General features: G+C 43.6%; 1 protein-coding gene across 6 annotated transcripts in view; it reads right to left on the reverse strand.

Annotated features, from left to right (window-relative positions):
• Window positions 1-20,537, reverse strand: part of LOC142750007 (zinc metalloproteinase-disintegrin-like 4a) — a 69,015-nt gene that overhangs the window by 23,077 nt on the left and 25,401 nt on the right. For all 6 annotated transcript variants that reach the window (XM_075858706.1, XM_075858701.1, XM_075858704.1 and 3 more), the window contains exons 3-11: window positions 18,081-18,163; window positions 17,264-17,340; window positions 17,033-17,111; window positions 9,328-9,404; window positions 8,054-8,231; window positions 6,568-6,630; window positions 1,433-1,504; window positions 1,140-1,309; window positions 929-1,010 (exon numbers count right to left, since the gene is read on the reverse strand). In XM_075858706.1, coding sequence (XP_075714821.1) covers window positions 929-1,010; window positions 1,140-1,309; window positions 1,433-1,504; window positions 6,568-6,630; window positions 8,054-8,231; window positions 9,328-9,404; window positions 17,033-17,111; window positions 17,264-17,340; window positions 18,081-18,163 — 881 coding nt within the window. The remainder of the gene's footprint in view (window positions 1-928; window positions 1,011-1,139; window positions 1,310-1,432; window positions 1,505-6,567; window positions 6,631-8,053; window positions 8,232-9,327; window positions 9,405-17,032; window positions 17,112-17,263; window positions 17,341-18,080; window positions 18,164-20,537) is intronic.

Consider the following 20,537-nt stretch of genomic DNA (forward strand, 5'->3'; position numbering starts at 1 on the left):
ATAGAAGATAATGCTGAAAATATGTCTGAAAGCACATAAATGTTAAAAAACTTAGTACGGACACAACACCTCAGAAAAAAAAATAACTCCTCTATGTATAATGCTGCTAAGCCCGCTGACAAAGTCTGAATGCTCCACCACAACAGCAGCTCCCAATGGCGGGGGGAAGGAGGACTTACCTGTCAGTCGTCTTCAGGCACAGCCTGTCACCCCTTCAGAAAACGCATAAACGTAGTGCGGCTGTCCTGCATCCTTAACTGCCGTTGCGGTAATAATAGGGGACTGGGTGACCAAGGCGGGAAACTTCCACCAGAGAGGTGGGCATCCACTGAGGTGGGAGTAGCATCCGCCAAAGTTGCGGGCATCCACTGAAACTGTAGAAAATTCCTTCCACCCAGCGCCCGCAGGGGAGTCACCAAGTGGAACACACTAGGGACTCGCACCCTGCACCTGAAAAAAAAATAAAAATAAAATCTAGCAGAATTGCCTGCAAAAAGGACATGTCTGACTCCTGCGGAGGCAGACTGAGATCTCAGCAGAGGGTATAGCCCACAGGGCGGAGCCACACATTTTTTATATTTACCTAGTGTCAGCCTCCTAGTGACAGCGACCTATACCCATGGTACTGTGTCCTCCGATGAGTACTTTAACAAGAAATTTAATTTTGCAAGGACATGCTGTGGGTCTGGCTTCTCTCACCCTAGCAATGAGCTGTTATTGCCAGGGAAGCTGCGGCCATTCAAACATTTCCCCTTCAGCAATAAATGTCAGTCTGTGTAATGCAAGGACACGCCAAGTTCGCCAGAGCACATAGTTCTGACACATCGCGGGGGTCCTAAGCGGGCCTAATAGGGCATATGGACAGGGATTATTCTGATAGGACAATCCCTTTAAGGTGCTGCTTAAACTGTGCATACACTGAACTTACCTGGTTAATTCCAGAAGACAAATCATCACACATCACAGACAAACCTGCATATCCAACTGTGCTACCACTGAAGTCAACATGCCTGGAAGAAAAAGACTGATCCCTTAATATCATGAGAATCAGTTCACACCAGACAAAAACACAATGGAAATTATGTAATCAGTCAGAATCCGGGCATCGTGGATATTAGTCCTGGTGGCTGGAGGCTTACGTGATAAACTGGGCATTGTCATGAGGCTTCCTGGGCAGCAGGGTCTGAATCCTCCAATTAGAGAATCTATCTAGGAGCTTGTCAACATCGGGGACCACCTCTATCTGATCTCCAGAGTCCCAAATTTCAATCCCAATGAGGGCAACAAAAATATTGATGTTTTTATAAACCTGTGTAAGGAAGAAGAGATAAGTCTGGATAATACCAGGCAATGAAGAAAAGCTACCAATACAGTCCAGATGAAGTTATTCTAGTATCTCCAGTAGTAGTGTATCTGTTACCAGCAGTCTTACCTTATTCACAAAATTCGTCAGTCCAAACAGTCGCTGTTTAACACTTTGTATATTGCGGTCATATTTATTGTACTGGAAGAATTAAGAGTTTTTGACATGTGAGAACAGTTGTACAATCACTGTCTGACTTACAGATCACTGATATTTATGTGAACACATCTCGGGTTATACCCAGGAGCGTACATAGAATGGGCCCCACACCCAAAAGGGGAATTTTTTTTTTATAGCAAATAAAACTGGACGTAGTGTATGAGACTATATATATATATATATATATATATATATATATATATATATATATATATAAAGTCTGTAATTATTTATTTATTTTCATTTCTTCATTTTTTGGATATGCTGGCTTTATATAGTGATACAGCTCAATAGTAAAATTCTAGCTTCCTGCAGCCACCACCAAGAGGAGCTCACTGTATATAGATTTATACAGCTACCATTGAACGTATTTGGAGCTGTCTAAATCTATATGTAGTGAGGTTCCCTAGTGGCAGCTACATGTAAACTCAATTTTATCCTCTATATAACTCAATGGGACTGTGAAGGGAAGCAGCAGGAGATGGTTCAGAGCTGGTTCCCGTCTCACTATGACACACCACTTGTTATAGTTGTCATTAGTTTCACTTCTATCTGTCAAACTTTAATCTTTCAAACATTAAGACAACTGCGATCGATATGTAGCTGAGATTTCCACAAAAGGGGCACATTTAGTATTAACAGAACTTTTTGCCAACTTTGTAGCTTGAGGTTGGTAAAAACAATAACAAAATCAGTGAATGGTTGTGTCCATCTGTAGTTATGGCTAAAGATTTGGGAATTAATTTGTAAACTACAAATTAAATCATTCATTGGTAATAACTACAATAATAATAATAATAATAATAATAATAATAATCATCATCATATAACAGCAATGATCTCTTCCCGCTTTGGCCACTTTTGACCTTCCTGACAGAGCCTCATTTTTCATGTTTCACTTTATGTGGTAATAACTTTGGAATACTTTTGCCTATCCAAGCGATTCTGAGATTGTTTTCTTGTGACACATTGGACTTTATGTTACTAGCAAAATTTGCTTGGTACATTTAGTATTTAATTGTGAAAAACACCAAAATTTAGTGAAAAATTGCAAAAATTAGCATTTTTCTAAATTTAAATGTACCTACTTGTAACTTAGGCTGTTAAAGCACATACAATTGTTGATAATTAACATCGCCCATATGTCTACTTTAGATTGGCATAGTTTTTTGGACATCTTTTTCTTTTACAAGGCTTAGAACTTTAGCAGCAATTTCTCACATTTTCAAGAACATTTCAAAAGGCTATTTTTTTAAGGGACCAGTTCAGTTGTGAAGTGGCTTTTAGGGCCTTATATATTAGAAACCCCCCCAAAAGTCACCCTCATTTTAAAAACTTCACCCCTCAAAGTATTAAAAACAGAATTTAGAAAGTTTCTTAACCCTTAAGACGTTTCACAGGAATTAAAGCAAAGTAGAGGTGAAATTTACAAATGTCATTTTTTTGTTGTTGCAGAAATTCATTTTTAATCCATTGTTTTTTTGTAACACAAAGTTTTACCAGAGAAATGCAACTCATTATTTATTGCCCAGGTTCTGCAGTTTTAGGAAATATCCCACATGTGGCCCTAGTGTGCTTATGGACTGAAGCACCGGCCTCAGAAACAAAGGAGCGCCTAGTGGATTTTGGGGACTCCTTTTTATTAGAATATATTTTAGGCACCATGTCAGGTTTGAAGAGGTCTTGTGGTGCCAAAACAGTGGAAATCCCCCAAAAGTTACCACATTCGCAAAACTACACCCCTCACGGAAATTATCTAGGGGTCTAGTCAGCATTTTGACCCCACAGGTTTTTTGCAGAAATTATTGGAATTATGCCGTGAAAATTAAAATCTACATGCTTTCAAAGAAAATGTAGGTTTAGTTAATTTTTTCTGATTTCCACAAAGACTAAAGGAGAAAAAGCACTGCAAAATTTGTAAAACAATTTCTCCTGAGTAAAACAATACCCCACATGTGGTCATAAATGGCTGTTTGGACACACGGCAGGGCTTAGAAGGGAAAGAGTGCTATTTGGCTTTTGGAGCTCAAATTTAGCAGGAATGTCGCATTTGCAAAGCGCCTGAAGGACCAAAACACGGAAAACGCCCAAAAGGTGACTCCATTTAGGAAACTACACCCCTTGAGGAATTCATCTAGGGGTGTAGCGAGCATTTTGACCCCACAGGTGTTTTATAGATTTTATTAAAATTGGGCAGTGAAAATAAAAATATATATTTTTTTCCAATAAGACTTAGCTTTAGCTCAACATTTTTCATTTTCTCAACAAATAAAGGAAAAAAAGAACCCCAACATTTGTAAAGCAACTTCTCTGGAGTACGGAAATACCCCATATGTGGTCATAAACTGCTGTTTGGGCACACGGCAGGGCTCCGAGGGGAAGGAGCGCCATTTGGCTTTTGGAGCACAGATTTTGCTAGATTGGTTTCTTGACACCATGTCGCTTTGCAAAGCCCCTAAGGTACCAGTACAGTGGAAAATCCCCAAAAGCGACTCAATTTGGCATACTACTCCCCATGAGAAATTAATCTAGGGGTGTAGTGAGCATTTTGACCCCACAGGTGTTTCATACATTTTATTTGAATTGGGCAGTGAAAATAAAAATTACATTTTTTTCCCAAAAAACGTTGTTTTAGCTCAAAATTTCTAATTTTCTCAAAAAATAAAGGAGAAAAAGAACCTCAAAATTTGTAACGCAATTTCTCCTGACTACGGCAATACCCCATATGTGGTCATAAACTGCTGTTTGGGCACGGGATCAGAAGGGAAGGAGCGGCATTTGGCTTTTGGAGTGCAGATTTTGCTGGATTGGTTTCTGGCTGCTATGTCGGATTTGCAAAGCCCCTGTGGGACCAAAACAGTGGAAACCCCTCAAAAGTGACCCCATTTTGGAAACTACAACCCTCAAGGTATTAACCTAGGGGTGTAGTGAACATGTTAACCCCGCAGGTGTTTTGCAGAAATTAGTGTGCACTCGATGTTGCAGAGTGAGAATGAGATTTTTTCCATAGATATTCCAATATGTGGCGCCCAGCTGGTGCCACCATAATAAGACAGCCCTCTAATTATTATGCTGTTTCCCGGTTTTAGAATCACCCTACATGTGGCAGTAATCTCTTGCCTGGACATTCGACCTGGCTCAGGAGTGAGAGAGTACCATGCGAAATTGAGGCCTAATTTGGCGATTTACACAGTATTGGTTTACAATTGCAGAGGCTCTGATGTGAAATAATAAAAGAAAACCCCTGAGAAGTGACCCCTTTTTGGAAACTACACCCCTCAAGGCAGTTATTAAGGGGTGTAGTGAGCATTTTCACCTTACAGGACTTTTCCTTAAATGATTGCGCTGCGGATGGTGCAAAGAAAATATTTCAATTTTTCCCTAGATATGCCATTTCAGTGGCAAATATGTAGTGTCCAGCTTATGCACAGGAGACACAGACCCCAAAAATTGTTAAAAAGATTCTCCGGGGTATGGCGATGCCATATATGTGGAAGTAAACAGCTGTTTGGGCACGTTGAAGGGCTCAGAAGGGAGAAAGTGTCATTTGGCTTTTGGAGCGTGGATTTTGCTTGGTAGTAGTTTTGTTTGGAGTTTTACTGGTATTTCAGTTTATAATGTGGGGGTACATGTAAGCTGGGCAGAGTACATCAGGGGCATAGTCAGGTGGTATAATAATGGGGTAAAAAAAACAATAAAATAATCCATAGATGTGTGTTCCGCTGTGACACAATCTGTTCTGCACAGGCCAGTGTTGCACTGATAAATGTCCTTTCTTATCCCCCTTTTGGTCCACACTCCACACCTTTGCAGTTTGGGGAATTTTGCTGGGAAAGTGTTGTCCTGGTATAATACGGGCGCCCTTGCTTCCAGCAGATATGTTTGGGCTCTCCCCTTCCTGGTTCCCTAATTTTAGGTCCTTGATAAATCGCCTCTTGAAACAGAAGAAATGTTCCCCTCGGACCTGAACAACTGCATATTTTTATTTCCTGACTTATTGGAGCCTTAACTAATTTTATTTTTTCATAGACGTAGTGGTATGAGGGCTTTTTTTTGCGGGACGAGCGGTAGTTATTATTGGTACCATTTTGGGGTACATGCGACTTTTTGATCACTTTTTATCCTATTTTTTGGGAGGCTAGGTGACCAAAAAACAGCAATTCTAGTTTTTTTAGTTTTTTTTATATAGCGTTCACCATGCGTTATAAATTGCATGTTAACTTTATTCTGCGGGTCAGTGTGATTCCGGCGATACCAAATTTATAGCAGTTTTTCATGTTTTACAACTGGTTGCACAATAAAATTACTTTTGTAAAAAGAATGTATTTTTTGTGTCACCAAGTTGTGAGAACCATAACATTTTAATTCTTTCGTCGATGGAGCCGTATGAGGGCTTGTGTTTTGCGAGACGAGCTATAGTTTTTATAAGTTAATGGCGGGGATGAAAGCTAACTTCAATCACCGCCATTACATCAGGGTGACATCCGGGGATGATGGCACCGACTCAGCTTCTGAGCCGGTGCCATGCATTTGTCGTAAGTATACAACATTTTGCAGGAAGCACTGGCTTTCCATGACGTATACTTACGAAAAATGTCGGGAAGGGGTTAAAAACGACATAGTAAGATCAGCTGAGCCATCTAAGAATTTATAACTCTCAATATCCATATCAGACAACCCTCTATACCATTCAGGCACTGTAATATTTCAGAGTCGATACAGAAGTGGTGGATGGTGTACAATAGCGACCACTAGTGGTAGAACCTACAATAGTCTTGAAAAAAAATCTTTTGAAGAAATTCAACTTTACAAAATATCAGTACATAACAGTATCCACAGCTCTATAATACAGTGTACTGCTGACAGGAGGAACAGAAGTAGCAGGGTCATGTCCAGATTTACATCCGTCAGGGCAGCTATAACATTTCACTTCTGGTGGTTAGAGACTTTGTCATCCTATATTGTTGGAGATATGTGCTGAAATCTAATGGGTATAGATGACATACAGAAGAATATTTCTATCATCCATGTAACATATCACTTACCATACTCTGATCAGCCACCATCAAGAAGTCAATGTATTTTTTGGTTTTCCACAGATTGTCCTTCTAAAATAGTTGAAAATAATGTAAAACTTAATTTAGGGTAGGAACACACACAGCGTAATGACTTCGGATTTTCCGCAACGGATTTCATTGCAGAAAATCTGCAGCGTATTATAGTAGCAGAAACACACAGTGGAAAAAAAATCGTCTGAGAAACAGTTCACAAATTAACCAGCGGTGCGTATTTTTATTCAGCAGCATGTCAATTTATGCTGCGGAATCACCGACACTCTGTTGCAGGTTTTCCCCATTTTTGCGGCAGAAAAGCTGCGATTTCCACCACAAACATCGCAATAAAAATAAGAATCAGTTTAGTAAATACCTATCAGTAATTTACAGGGGATCTGTCACCAATATGTCCCCTATGAAATAACACTGCGGAGTGTACAGGTCCATTAAACTATACCAGTTACATAACACATATGCAGCTCTACCTGTTGTGTGATTGGCGGAGTAGAAGGAGGACTCTTCTCAGCCTGGGACTGCTGTAGGTCTAAGCTGAATACAGTATGTGGGGGGGGGGGGGGGTAAGTTATCCAGAACATAATTGTCTACACAGGCTTTCGGAGAACACGGAAGAATATCTCCGCTATTAGTATGGCTCACAGGATCTGCTCATTCCCCTATGTTTAATCCATTAGCAAAAAAATTGTGACAGGTCCCCTTTAAATTTCTGTAATTCGATAAAGAGGAAAAATCAGGTGATGCCGCATTGGGTTTGTTTTATGGTGTTTTTCCTGCTGAAATCCTAAGACTCAGTTCACACTGACGTTTCCCTGTATGTTATTCTGTTCTATTGTTTTTGCAGAAAAATATAGTGAAAAGTTTCCATTAATAGTCCCATTTGGTGTGAACAAAGCCTTATTCATTGTTATATGTTTTGGATTAGTGTTTTAATTTTTAACCATTATTTATAAAGCTTTGATGTATTCCACATAGAAAGCACTCTCATTGGGGCAATGACCTGTACCCAGCGGAGCTCACAATCTAATCTCCCTCTGTATCACATGTATACTAGTATACTAGAGCTCATTCCATTGGAAGCCAGATAACCTACGTATGTATATGAATGATTCATGAGTAAATAATAGAAGGTAGAGAGTCCCTAGAATTGGCCATAGGTGAATCTCTTTTACTAGTACAGTCGAGGTAATACTTTGGATTTATGGCTCATATCCCTTCCCAGCCGTTTACCTCCATTTGTCAGTCCTTCTATATTACCCTCTCTAAAGCTTAGGATAGAGGTGGAGATGCTAAGCTCTGGGATATACAGTTTTATATGATTTAGTATGAAATGTAAAAAGCTGTATAAATGCAGCCAGGACTCATAGAGAACCTCTTAAAAAAAGCCTGAGCTCCGGATCCCCTCTCTATTCTAGACCGTGCTCAGATAGGACAGCACAGGGGACCAAACAAACAAAGTTACCTCAACATTTGAAGCCCGAAATGATGAAATGGACGGTGGCTTCTGTGGTGGAGGGTCGTTACTGACACCGCAGGTGGAGTTGGATGCTTCCACTTGCTCATATACTGCATGTTGCTCACTAGTTGTGAATTTCAGAGGTTCAATGAAAAACTTCCGCTCTTGTGTCTGGATAAGTCCACTGTAAAATGATGAACAACACTAAAAATCCCATAAACATGTCTGCTTCAGCATAAATATCATAGAACTGACTCAAACCTGCTCCATCACCACCATGAGCCTGATCTCTGCTTATACTAGAGGGGTTTTATCTTATGACCAGTGAACTGGGACAATAGGAAATGTTTCCTGAATATGGCTTATAGATAGAAATATCAGGGACCTGCCACCACGAGAGCCCTGATAGGAACATTACTAGATTTACTAGACACGTTTGGTTTTAGTGTTTTCTGGGAAATTTCCTCAGTCTGTCCGGCTGAAAGTTTTATCAGCTGAAAGGATAGATAGATATGAGATAGACAGATAGATAGTGTAATGTCAGGATAGGGAGACAGACAGGTGAGCCCTAATCTACCCGCCACTCAGTCCCTGCCTACTTGCATAGCCCGTCCTAGGCGACGGCGTACAACTGGGCGACGGTCCCTACGCTCAATAAGTGCACGACAGACAAACAAGACAAGGGTACACAGAAGCAAAGGGAAGTAGGGCAGTTGCCCACGGCAACACCGTGAGCAACAGAGTAGTGGACAAGCCGAGTCAAACCAGGAGTGTACGAGGTACCAAACGCAGAGCAGGAGAGTTGTCAGTCAAGCCAGGGTCAATATGAAGCAGAGGTCAATGGTAATAGCAGGAACAGCAGAGCCTGGAAGCAAGAGAATCACAGGCAAAGGACAAGCAGCAAATGAAGGTATAAGTAGACCAAGGGCGGGAGCTAGAACCGTCTGGCCTGGGCTGCGATAGGCTCTCCCACTCCTCAGCCTACCAGCCTGAGTGGTAGCAGAACGAGTCACTCTAGCAGACCTAGGAACAGAGGCAGGCTGATTAACCACGGGCGTCGACACAGAAGCTGTGTCTGGCAAATCCTTTACAGGCAGACAGACAGACATACAGACAGACAGACAGACAGACAGACAGACAGACAGACAGACAGACAGACAGACAGACAGATAGATAGATAGATAGATAGATAGATAGATAGATAGATAGATAGATAGATAGATAGATAGATGGATGGATAGATAGATGGATAGATGATAGATAGAAAGATAGATAGATACCTTAACCCATTACACGTACTGAGGGTGACTACTGAGTTGTTCTCGTGTTTTACATGCCCCTGGTAGTAGCAGTGATCCTAGAGAGATAAACATATACTATTAGGGAACATGATTTATAATAATTATAATAGTAATAATAATAATAATCATCTTTATTTATATAGCGCCAACATATTCCACAGCACTTTACAATTTAGAGGGAACATGTACAGACAATATCAGACTTTACATAGTGACTAACTAATTACCCTGCTCACAAGAGTTTACAATCTATGAGGATTAAGGGGTGACATAAAATGCAGAAAGTGCTTGTTCAGTACAATGGTCCAGCCATCTATTATACACATGGGGTGGTACACATAAAGCTGCATGAGCCGGTCACCAACCAGTATCCGTGTATGACTGGCATGGGGTGCATTAGGGTACAAGGAGTGTGGGGGATACTGCTGACTGAGGGGGTTAGGTTCTGATGACTAATGTAATATGGGGGCACAGGAAAGGAGTCAGATTAGGGAATGTTATAGGCCTGTCTTAAAATATGTGTTTTCAGGGCATGTTTAAAACTGTGGATATTGGGAATTAATCTGATTGTCTGGGGTAGTGCATTCCAGAGGACGGGTGCAGCCCGAGAAAAATCTTGAAGACGGGAGTGGGAGGTTCAGATTATGGTGGATGTTAATCTAAGGTCGTTGGCGGAACGTAGAGCGTGAGTAGGGTGGTAGACAGAGATAAGAGAGGAGATTTAAGGAGGTGCAGCACTGTGGAGAGCTTTGTGGGTGAGACTAATAAGTTTCAATTTTATTCTGAAGGGAATAGGCAACCAAAAAAGTGACTGGCACAGGGTAGAGGCATTGGTATAGCGGTGAGATTTATTTTCAAATTTAACAAGGAGTGCTGATCTTTTCCTCCTGAATATTGTTCCTGTGGCGTGGAGATCGCTGTCTACTTCGTGCACCTGGGAGGGTGAGCTGACATTTCTACTTTTATTTCATATAGCGGTGCAGTGACTGGCAGAGGGTAGAGGCGTTGGTGAAGAGGTTGGTCAGAAAGATGAATGCTGCATTCAGGATGGATTGGAGAGGGGAGAGTTTAGTGAGTGGAAGAGCGATTAGTAGTGAGTTACAGTAGTCAAGACGAGTTATGGTAGTGCCACACAATGAGATGGAGACATCAGGTTTAGGTAGGTTAGTAAACCTGATGTCTTTATCTTAGTGTGTGTTTATAGAATCAGGGAAGAAATACAGGGCCATAGAGAAAGAAGCATTCGTTTATGTCATTTCTGTCTTCCAGTATGCACATACATCACTGCCGTACGAAGGACAGACTGCAAAAACTCATGATGATACATCAGTCCAGACAATGTCACACAATGAACATCTCCCATCAAACCTAAACACCTTGGAGTGACAGCAGCTAATACAAACCAACCAAGCAGGGGCGTAGCTAAAGGCTCATTGGCTCGGGTGCAAGAATTCAGCTTGGGCCCCCTGCCCCTCCCCAACACCACCATCATCAGACCCCTGCGCGCGCCTATGCCCAGACGCCTTGCCCAACAGCCCCCATAGTATAATGCCCCAACACAGTATAATGCTCCCATAGCTGCCCCCACACAGTATAATGCCGCCCCATAACAGCCCCATACGGTATAATGCTCCCCTTATCTGCTCCCACAGTATAATGCCCCACATAGCTGCCCCATACAGTATAGTGCCCCCCATATCAGCCCCCATACAGTATAATGCCCCCCATATCAGCTCCCCATACAGTATAATGCCCCCATAGCAGCTCCCCATACAGTAAAATGCCCCATATCTGCTCTCCAAACAGTATAATGCCCCCCATGAGCTTCCCATACAGTATAATGCCCCCATATCAGCTCCCCATACAGTATAATGCCGCTACATATCAGCTCCCCATACAGTATAATGCCCCCATATGAGCTCCCATTACAGTATAATGCCCCCCATATGAGCTCCCCATACAGTATAATGCCGCTCCATATCAGCTCCCCATACAGTATAATGCCCCCCCATATGAGCTCCCCATACAGTATAATGCCCTTCCATATCAGCTCCCCATACAGTAAAATGGCCCCATATCAGCTCTCCATACAGTATAATGCCCCCCATGAGCTTCCCATACAGTATAATACCCCCATGAGCTTCCCATACAGTATAATGCCCCGCATATGAGCTCCTAATACAGTATAATACCCCTCCATATCAGCTCCCCATAAAGAAAAATTCCCCCATATCAGCTCCCCATACAGTATAATGCCCCCCATGAGCCATGTGCCCGTAACCAGGAAGTGCCGGCTTCACGGCACAGAAAATGTATTCAACAAGCATGCTGTATGGTAAAGGCTTAGGGACCCGGTCGCAACTGCGACCGTGCGACCCCAAGTCACACTCACAGGGGTTCAGGAAGTTGTCTGTGTGCCTGACATGGAGTGAGAAAGCCATCATTAGTCAATTTTATCCCTAACAAAACCGTGGCTCTACAGGGACAAAAGAATCTAGTTTGACTCCTTAGCTCTGGGAAAACTATTGCCCACTGATGTTCCTTCCTCCATACCAATGCTGCAGGTACAATAGCTAAAGCAACTCTCCAGTATGGCAGCCATACATACAGCACCTTAGAGTACCACTTCCTGGCAGCCTTGTGTGGTAGGGAGGAGGTTAAGCTTAAGGGTATGTTCACTCGCAGTGTTTTCAGCCGTTTTCGGCCCGTACACGTCCCGAAAAACGGCTGAAAAATCGGACGCAGAACGCCTCCAAACAACTGCCCATTGATTTCAATAGGAAAAACGGCATTCAGTTCCGACGGGCCGTTTTTTTAGTGGCCGTTTTTCAAAACGGCCATGTAAAAATACGGCGCGAAAAAGAAGTACATGCCACTAATTCAGCCGTTTTTGGAGCCGTTTTTCATAGACTCTATAGAAAAACAGGTCCAAAAACTGCCGTAAAAAACTGAAAACAGCTCTGTATTTTCAGACGTTCATGTTTGGAAGCATGTTTTTTTACTACTCCTTTAAATAAATTTAAAATGAAGGAACTCTGCATATAGAACAGTTGATGAAGGGTCAGATGTAAGAGGTAAGGCCAGATTTATGTGGCCTTCTAGAATTGAGTCTGAGTTATCTGTGGATTTACCTAGGAATGAAAGTAAACTTTCTGTATTATTATGATCCAGAGAGTTAACATGACACACACAGGATGAGACCCCAAATAAAGGGAATATTTGTTACCTACTGTAAAATCAGTTTTTCGTTGAGCTCATTGGGGGGACACAAGACCGTGAGTATATGTTGCTGCCACTAAGAGGCGGACACTAAGCAAAACATGTTAGCTTCACCTACTCCCCCTATACCCCTGCTGCTGACTTTCAGATAACCAGTTTGCACATAAGCTGTAGTAGAAACCAGAATAAGCCAACAAAAAAGGTAAGAGTAAACCTTGAAGAATCTGGCAAACAAGTAATTGATGAGTCAAAAGACCGTGGGACATACAAAAGCAGTATCCGTAGGAGGGAACAATAACCAGAAAACCAAGAAAAACTATCCACTCCTACTACTGACCAAAAGAAGCATCCGAGGAGGCAAAGGAATTACACCCTATAAAACTTAGTAAATGTGTTGAGGGAAGACAAGGTAGAGACTTTACCCACCTGTAGAGCCCGGTGGCATACTACACAAGAGGCCCCACAGCTCTGGTGGAATATGCTGTGACTCAGAATGGAGTAACTTTGCCTTTAGTGGAACACCTTTGCCAATAGCCAACCTGATCTGAGTGATGGCAGCCTTGATGATGCAAGTCCCTTGCAAGAACTGTCTGGGATGATGAAAAGAAAGTCTGACTGGTGGAATCCGGCCATTTTGGAACAAATACATCTGGACATTTCTTTCCATATTCAGATGGTGGAGAGTGTTACCTAGGATGGTACGTCAAGGGACACAAAGAGGGTAGCACAATGTCCTCATTCAAATGGAATGAGGACACATTCGGCACAAAACAAAAAAACAGGATGGAGAACCGCCTTGTTCTGGTGAAATACTAGGAAGGGAGAGTGAAAGGAAAGAGCCACCAATTCAGACACCTGTCGGATGGATGTGACCGCCCCCCAAACGGAAGCGAGTAATAACATGTAGGGGCTCGAAGGGTGACAACTGCATAAAGTCCCACAGAACTGTTGGGAGTTGGTAATGAGGAACTGAATGAGCTACTCCTTGTAGAAAAGTCTGCACGTCTGGCTTAGAGGCCAAAGGTCTCTGAAATAGAATGGAGTGTACGGAAACATGTCCTTTGAGAGAACTAAGGCCAAGTCCAAGCTCTCTTGGAGAAAGGACAAGATCCTGGAAAGGGAAAAAAAGTAGAGGAGGAAGATGCCGCTCCTCACACTACCAGAAAAATTAAATCGCTATGGCAAATGCGAGGGAAGGACGATTTTCTGTCATTCAGCATGGTGTTGATGACATCTTCCAAGAAACCACGAGAACTCAGGACTGTGGCTTAAACAGCCATGCTATCAAACGTAGCGACCCTAAATGGTGGTGGAAGACTGAACCCTGAGAGAGCAGATCGTCTCTAAACTTCAGATGCCAGGATATATTGGCCAGGAGAAGATGACGTCAGCACACCACGCCTGCTGAGACCAGTCCAGGGGGACCAGGATTGTCAGAGTGCAGGGACCGTGTTACATACCGCCCCAGGATCTTGTGTCATTCTGTCTGTGTTGCATGGCAACACTCTACAGAATTCTGCCTACTGCCTTGCCCTGGCATTCTCTGGATACTCTTCCAGGTATCACCTGGTTTTGACTCCAGGCCTGAACTCTGGTTTTGCCTTTGTTTGCCCCTTCTGGATTGTTTCACCGAATTGTTCTTCTGGTTCTAACAAATGGCTTATTTGACCACTCTCCAGTTCTATCATCTCTGCTGCGTCCTGCTGCAAACTGGTGACTACTCTGAGGGCTTCAAACTAGGGATCCAACCGCTTTAGACTAAACTTTCCTTCCTTCCTTTCTTCCCTGGTGAAGATTCGGTGGATGACTTAGACTCTGCACCACAGAGTTAGCGCCAGACCAGTTGCAGGCTCAAGGTTCCTCATTCAAGGTACATCGGCGCAACAGGAGGAAAAAACATACAGAAGGTCGAACCAATTTTTGCTCATGAAGAATCCTGGCCGACTCCAACATCACTGCCGAGTATCTCAATGGATCAGGTAGGAAATCCATGTGACATTGTCCGTCTGGTTCTGGATTGGAGGACCCTCAAATCGAGGGGGTCCGAATAAGGAGAGACTGATAGGTCACCAATGGCTAGTGGAATATTGACTGGAAATCTCAATGCCCTGCCCTGTCAGATGTTTAAAAACACCCCATCAACCCTGTAGACTGGAACCCATAGTTAGGACCGTCCAGTGAAGAGGAAGGAAAGAGCAACCCTGAGGAAAAGTCTGAGAGAAGATCCACCATAGGAGGGCATGGCACACCACTATGTGTAACAGGATAGAACAGACCAGCAAGAAGGAGATCGATTCGAGCAGGCTAGAAGGTTGAAGCAGATGAGTGTGGAAATCATCGAAAGAGATGGCCTCTTTGGACAAGATCATGGATCTCAGACTCTGCCTGCAGAAGTAGAGGAAAAAATGTGTTCCTTTCTGCTCCACTGAAAACAGTTTGTCCTAGGGAAGGAGACTTAAGCTGTAGCTGTATTGAACAAAATGCCCAGAAGGGTAATCTGTCTGGATGGCATTAGACAGGGCTTCTGGTGATTTATTACCCAGCCAAAGAGAGCAAGCATGTTCAGGGTGATTTGGAGATGGTTCTGGTTTTCGGAAAACATGAGTGGGCCTTCACCAGGAAGTTGTCCAGGCAGGGGATGACATTGAGATCCTTGGACCATGGCCGAGGCGAGTACCATCGTGAAAACATGAGGGGCAGTGGTCTAGCTGAAGAGAAGAGACACAAATTGATAATGGTGAGACTTGACTGCTGATGGGCCAGACATATTCGGATGGGGAAATAAGCATCCTTGAGATCCTTGTAAGCAATCACCGACCTCAGAGGCTCCATCTGAAGGTGTCGCAACCAAACAAACTAGGATGGGGCGGACAGACCGGTCCTTCCTTAAGACCATGAAAAGGTTGGAGTAAAAACCCTGAAACCTCTGCTCCTGAGGACTGGGAACAATTACACTTTGAGAGAGTCCATGTTGTAAAAAAAGGGCGGAAGCCCTGGCGGAGTTGCTAGGGAGAGCAAACAAGAACATAAACACCCTGGGCAATAGAAACAAATTAGATTTTTGTAGTCCGTAGAGAATACCTGGCAGATCCATGAAACGGGACTGGTCAAGAAATGAAGGAGCAAGGAGGAGCCTGCTCCCCACCTGAGTCGAGTGGGGGCTTGGCTTAGAAGAGGCAGAGTTGGTCCTGTTGGAACCCTGTTTGGAGGGCAGGTGATGTGGACGTCATTAAGGAAGTAGCTTGAAGCCCGATTTCTTCTTTGTGTCTCGTTCAGGTAGCTTCCCTGTGGAATGAGGGCCAGGGAATTAACAAAATAACTGAAAACAAGGTCCAGTTTAATTGGGTGGACCTGGACTCCAGGGTCTATTCTGAGGTAAGCGCATGCTTTTTTCAACGGTTGCCTCCAAAATGATTTCATCTTAACATAACAGATATGCAAAATAGATGGGAATCAGCAAAAGGAAGACCATAGAGCACTTTGAGGCCGGATCTGCTGCCAAATTTTGAACAAAAAATTACGTCAGATAAACACGCTAAGTGCCATGGCACAGGCTAGGAGTGTACAGGAGTCCAGAGAAGCTTTATAGAAATTTACCCATGTAGGAAAGCTGATGAGCCAGAATCGCCAATTCATCTTGAGACATAATGGCCTGGGAAAGGCGAGGTACCCATTCTGTGACAGCTATGCTGAACCAGACAAACACACAGATCTGAGTGCCAAAGGCCCGCTAAGAAGGATAAGTTGGCTAAGAATTCTAAGTGTCGGTCCAAGGGGCCACAGAATGAGTTAGCGTCTGGATTTTGACATATCAACATATCAAGTAGAGGCAGATTTCTTAGTCTAACAAATAAGGCCAATCTGCACAATGTACAACTATATCACCTGAATAAGAGGGTAATGTAAATAGGCTAACACCAGGCTAGTCCGACCTGAATGCTGAATGGAGGGCTGCAGTCAGGATCCCTGGGTCACCAGAGAACCACGGAGCTAGGGATGTGGAGACAGGCTGGAGGCGTGGACCGCTGGAGGAGGGAAAAAGAGAGAGAGGAGGAAGTCCCACCGCCTCATATAATGTAGAAGGCCAGGAAGCTCGAGGCGGACAGCAATAGAATAAAGGACTTAAGGACATGCCCGCGACCACGTGTCAGAGAGAGGCTTAGTAGGCCCAAAATGGAGTAGGGGCCAGTAGTAAATGTTGCAGCCGTCAGGAGGGCTGTGTGCCATGCCAGATGGCAAGGTTGTGCGATGTGTGAAACAAGAAATCTGCGAGATGCGGCTCAGATGAAGATATCGGCCCAGTTGAAGGAAGAGAAGAAGGAGCTAACACTTTCTCCTTAGTGCTTGCCTCATAGTGGCAGCAGTCTATACCGATGGTCTTTTGAGTCCACAACGACCCAAGTAGAAAACATAAATTTAGCACTGCTACATCTGTACCTGAAGGCGGGTGAATTTCCTACTTTACCTGGTGCTTAGGACTGCTTGTTACCAGGGTGCCATTTTCCAGATAATGGCTTTCTGTGTAATTCTTAGCAAACAAATCACTGCAGAAACATAAAGAAGTTAGTCAGTATACATTCTTCATGATGTCAGTGGAAATCTAAACTATAACGTCTTGTTATAGGAGATATATAGAAGTATCCTATAGTCATGTAACCATCAGTCATATACACATTCACATGTTGTATCCACTCACTCTGTCTTCTCAATGTGAATAATTGTGGGTTTCCCACCCAGGCGGATCTCATATTGTAGAACATCTGGAAAAGTGCTCTGGAGATACAGATAAGAAAGACAAAATGAGGGGATTATTTGTATTTAAAGGGGGTGTCTGTTTTTGGACAATATTTTGAAGGTGCCCTGAAAATTCACACATTACAAATTCACAGATTACAGGGGTCCCAACTGATGTGACCTCCAGCAATCAGCTATAATCTACAGCCTAACCAGCCAAGAGGTGTTCAATCAACCTGCAGAACTACTACTACTACTACTACAGGGTAAAAGAAGTATTATATGGTGTCCTATAAAAATAAATAGGCTGACGTGTAATTTCCAGATGTGTTAAATTCTCTAGAGAGAGACTCTCTGTATAGCCGCTCTCCACTCTGACTAATGGGAGACCTCCTCTTTTAAGGCAGAATGCCCTAGTAAGACATGTGAAAATTAGTTTATTAAATTGTTTTCTAAAGGGGCTGAAAACAATTACAAGAGTAGCAATAACGAGAAAAAAATACAAAACCTTTAAACCGGTCAGATAACTTTCCCAACACATGGAATGGATTTCCATTGCTCAGAAACAATTGTATTACTACCATAGACACGAGGGGTTAATGGTATCAGAATTATGTATACCTGTATGACCAGCAGACTGGATATGATCTCCTGTGTTTCTGCATGTCGTCACCTATCCTAAGTTTCAGTATGCATAAGACGTCTTACCATGGACACTTGTTATGACAGTGATCAGAAAGTTCTCTAATAATCATACGTGTACATGGAGTGACAGATACCTGGGTGTCTCTCTTGTAGACAGAATGCAGCTTCCGAGGAAAGACGACCTCATATGTCTGTCCTCTGGGTAACTGAGTGAATACTAAAAAACAAAAACACAAGAGCAATAATAGCGGAAGTAAAGGAGCTCTAAAGATTGTATTATACCAGGCCGACAGCAGCACCAGACAAGCAGGACCCAATGAAATCGGGTAAACATGCTGTATGCTTATCAAGTGAGGCTGGGTTAGATAGGGACCTACTGAGTCTTTGTCATCTAAAGACCAACATATAGACCTTATGCGGGCCTCGATTATAGAGCTCTCCTATACAGTATGTGACACATACCTCCCAACCGTGCCAGATTCAGCGGGACAATCCCGGATTTCGTGCGGTGTCCCACTGTGCCGGGCAGCTGGGGGTATATCCCACTGTCAACTGTAACTGCGTCCTCAGGACGCAGATACAGTTGAACCAAATTCTGAGGCAGGGAACTATCAGTTCCCTGCTCCAGAATTAGTTCAGAGCAGAGGAGCTGTGATTGGGGAAGCCGTTGACGTCACTGTCCATATATGGACAGTGACGTCAGTGGCTACTCCTTGAGCGGAATCCCAGTTGCCGATGATCTGGTCGGGGATTCCGTTCCTAGAGGAAACCCGAGGTCACTGTCCATATATGGACATTGACGTTAGGGGCTCCTTCTGGAGCGGAATCCCCGGCCTATGCTCTGCCTGGGGATTCCGCTCCTAGAGGGAGTCCCAATGGCGCTATCTACAGGGGGGCGGTGGCGCTATCTTCAAGTCGGGTGTGGCACTATCTACATGGACACTGTGGCACTATATAAGGGCACTATCCACAGGGGACACTGTGGCGCTATCTACATGGGCACTATCTACATGGGCATTGTGTCAATATCTACCAAGGTACTGACACTAGGGGCAGCTAAGGGGGCATTATACTGTATAAGAGCAGCTAGGGGGCATTATACTATATGGGGCAGCTATGGAGGCATTATACTGTATGGGGGCATCTGTGTGGGCATTATACTGTATGGGGAGCATTATACTGCATGGGGCAGCTATGGGGCATTATGCTGTATGGGGGAATTAGCTTGGGTATTATACTGCATGGGGGCATCTGTATGGGCATTATACTGCATGGGTGCATCTGTGTGGGCATTATACTGTATGGGGGCATCTGTGTGAGCATTATACTGTATGGGGGCATCTGTGTTGGCTTTATACAGTATGGGTGCATCTATGGGGCAGTATACTGTATGGTGGCAGCTATGGGGGCATTATACTGTGTGGGGGCAGCTATTTGGTATTATACTGTGTGGGAAGCACTATCGGCACATGATACTGTGTGGGCTGAACCGGGTGTGTATGGGCGTGGATTGGGTAAGATTAGAGGCGTTGCTTAAAAAAAAATTGCCCCAGTTGTTGCTCTTTGTGATACTTGAAAATTGGGAGGTGTGTATGTGGTCCTAGAACTCAATTCCTGAGAGCTAACCATGGACATTGCTTCTTTACATGCGTTCGCTGCATGTTCATCCCTGGCCATATACGTTAGATAGTAGGTGATTTTAACAATCTAATGTGTATGGGGGCAGCCCAATGGCGGATAATCATAGGGCGTTTTGGAGGCTCTTGGGGGGCTTATGGCCGCCCAAAGTACAATGTAGTTATATCGCATTTTTGTGGCGATTTTGCCATGACCTCATCTCTGAAGTTCTTACTACTGTTTAGAGTTCTGCTGGTCACGTGACCGCAGGTCCGTGAGCAGCAGCAAGACTCCACAGAGAAGCCTGAGGTGAGCTGCTATGTAACTATAAGGGGATGGATTTGTTTAAGGGGTCTGTATTTAGGGAGTCTGGTGTGGGGGACTGTATTTAGGGGGTCTGGTTTGGGGACTGTATTTAGGGGTCTGGTCTGTATTTAGGAAGTTTGGTGTCTGTATTAGTTTAAGGGGTCTGTATTTAGGGGGTCTGAGGTCGGTATCAGTTTAAGGGGCTTAGGGTCTGTATATTTAGGGGTCTGTGTTAGTTTAAGGGGTCTTTGGTCTGTATTAGTTTGACGTCTGGGGTTTGCATTAGTTTATGGGATCTATTTAGGAGGCCTGTTCTAGGGCCTGTATTAGATTAGGGGGTCTGGTCTGGGGTCTGTAATACTTAAGGGAGTCAGGTCTGGGGTCATTATTAGTGTAGGGGGTCAGGTCTGGGGGTCTGTATTAGTTTAAGGTCTGGGGTTTGTATTTAGGGGGTCTGTATTTAGGGGTCTGGAGTCTGTATTAGTTTATGGGGTCTGTATTTAGGGAGCCTGATCTAGGGTCTATATTAGTTTAGGGGTCTTTATTTAGGGGTCTGTATTTAGGGGTCTGGTCTGGGGTCTGTATTAGATTAGGGGGTCTGGTCTGGGGTCTGTATTACTTAAGGGATTCAAGTCTGGGGTCATTATTAGTGTAAGGGGTCAGGTCTG

The sequence above is a fragment of the Rhinoderma darwinii genome, chromosome 3 (genome assembly GCF_050947455.1).
Source record: "Rhinoderma darwinii isolate aRhiDar2 chromosome 3, aRhiDar2.hap1, whole genome shotgun sequence".
In the NCBI taxonomy this organism is placed as follows: domain Eukaryota; kingdom Metazoa; phylum Chordata; class Amphibia; order Anura; family Rhinodermatidae; genus Rhinoderma; species Rhinoderma darwinii.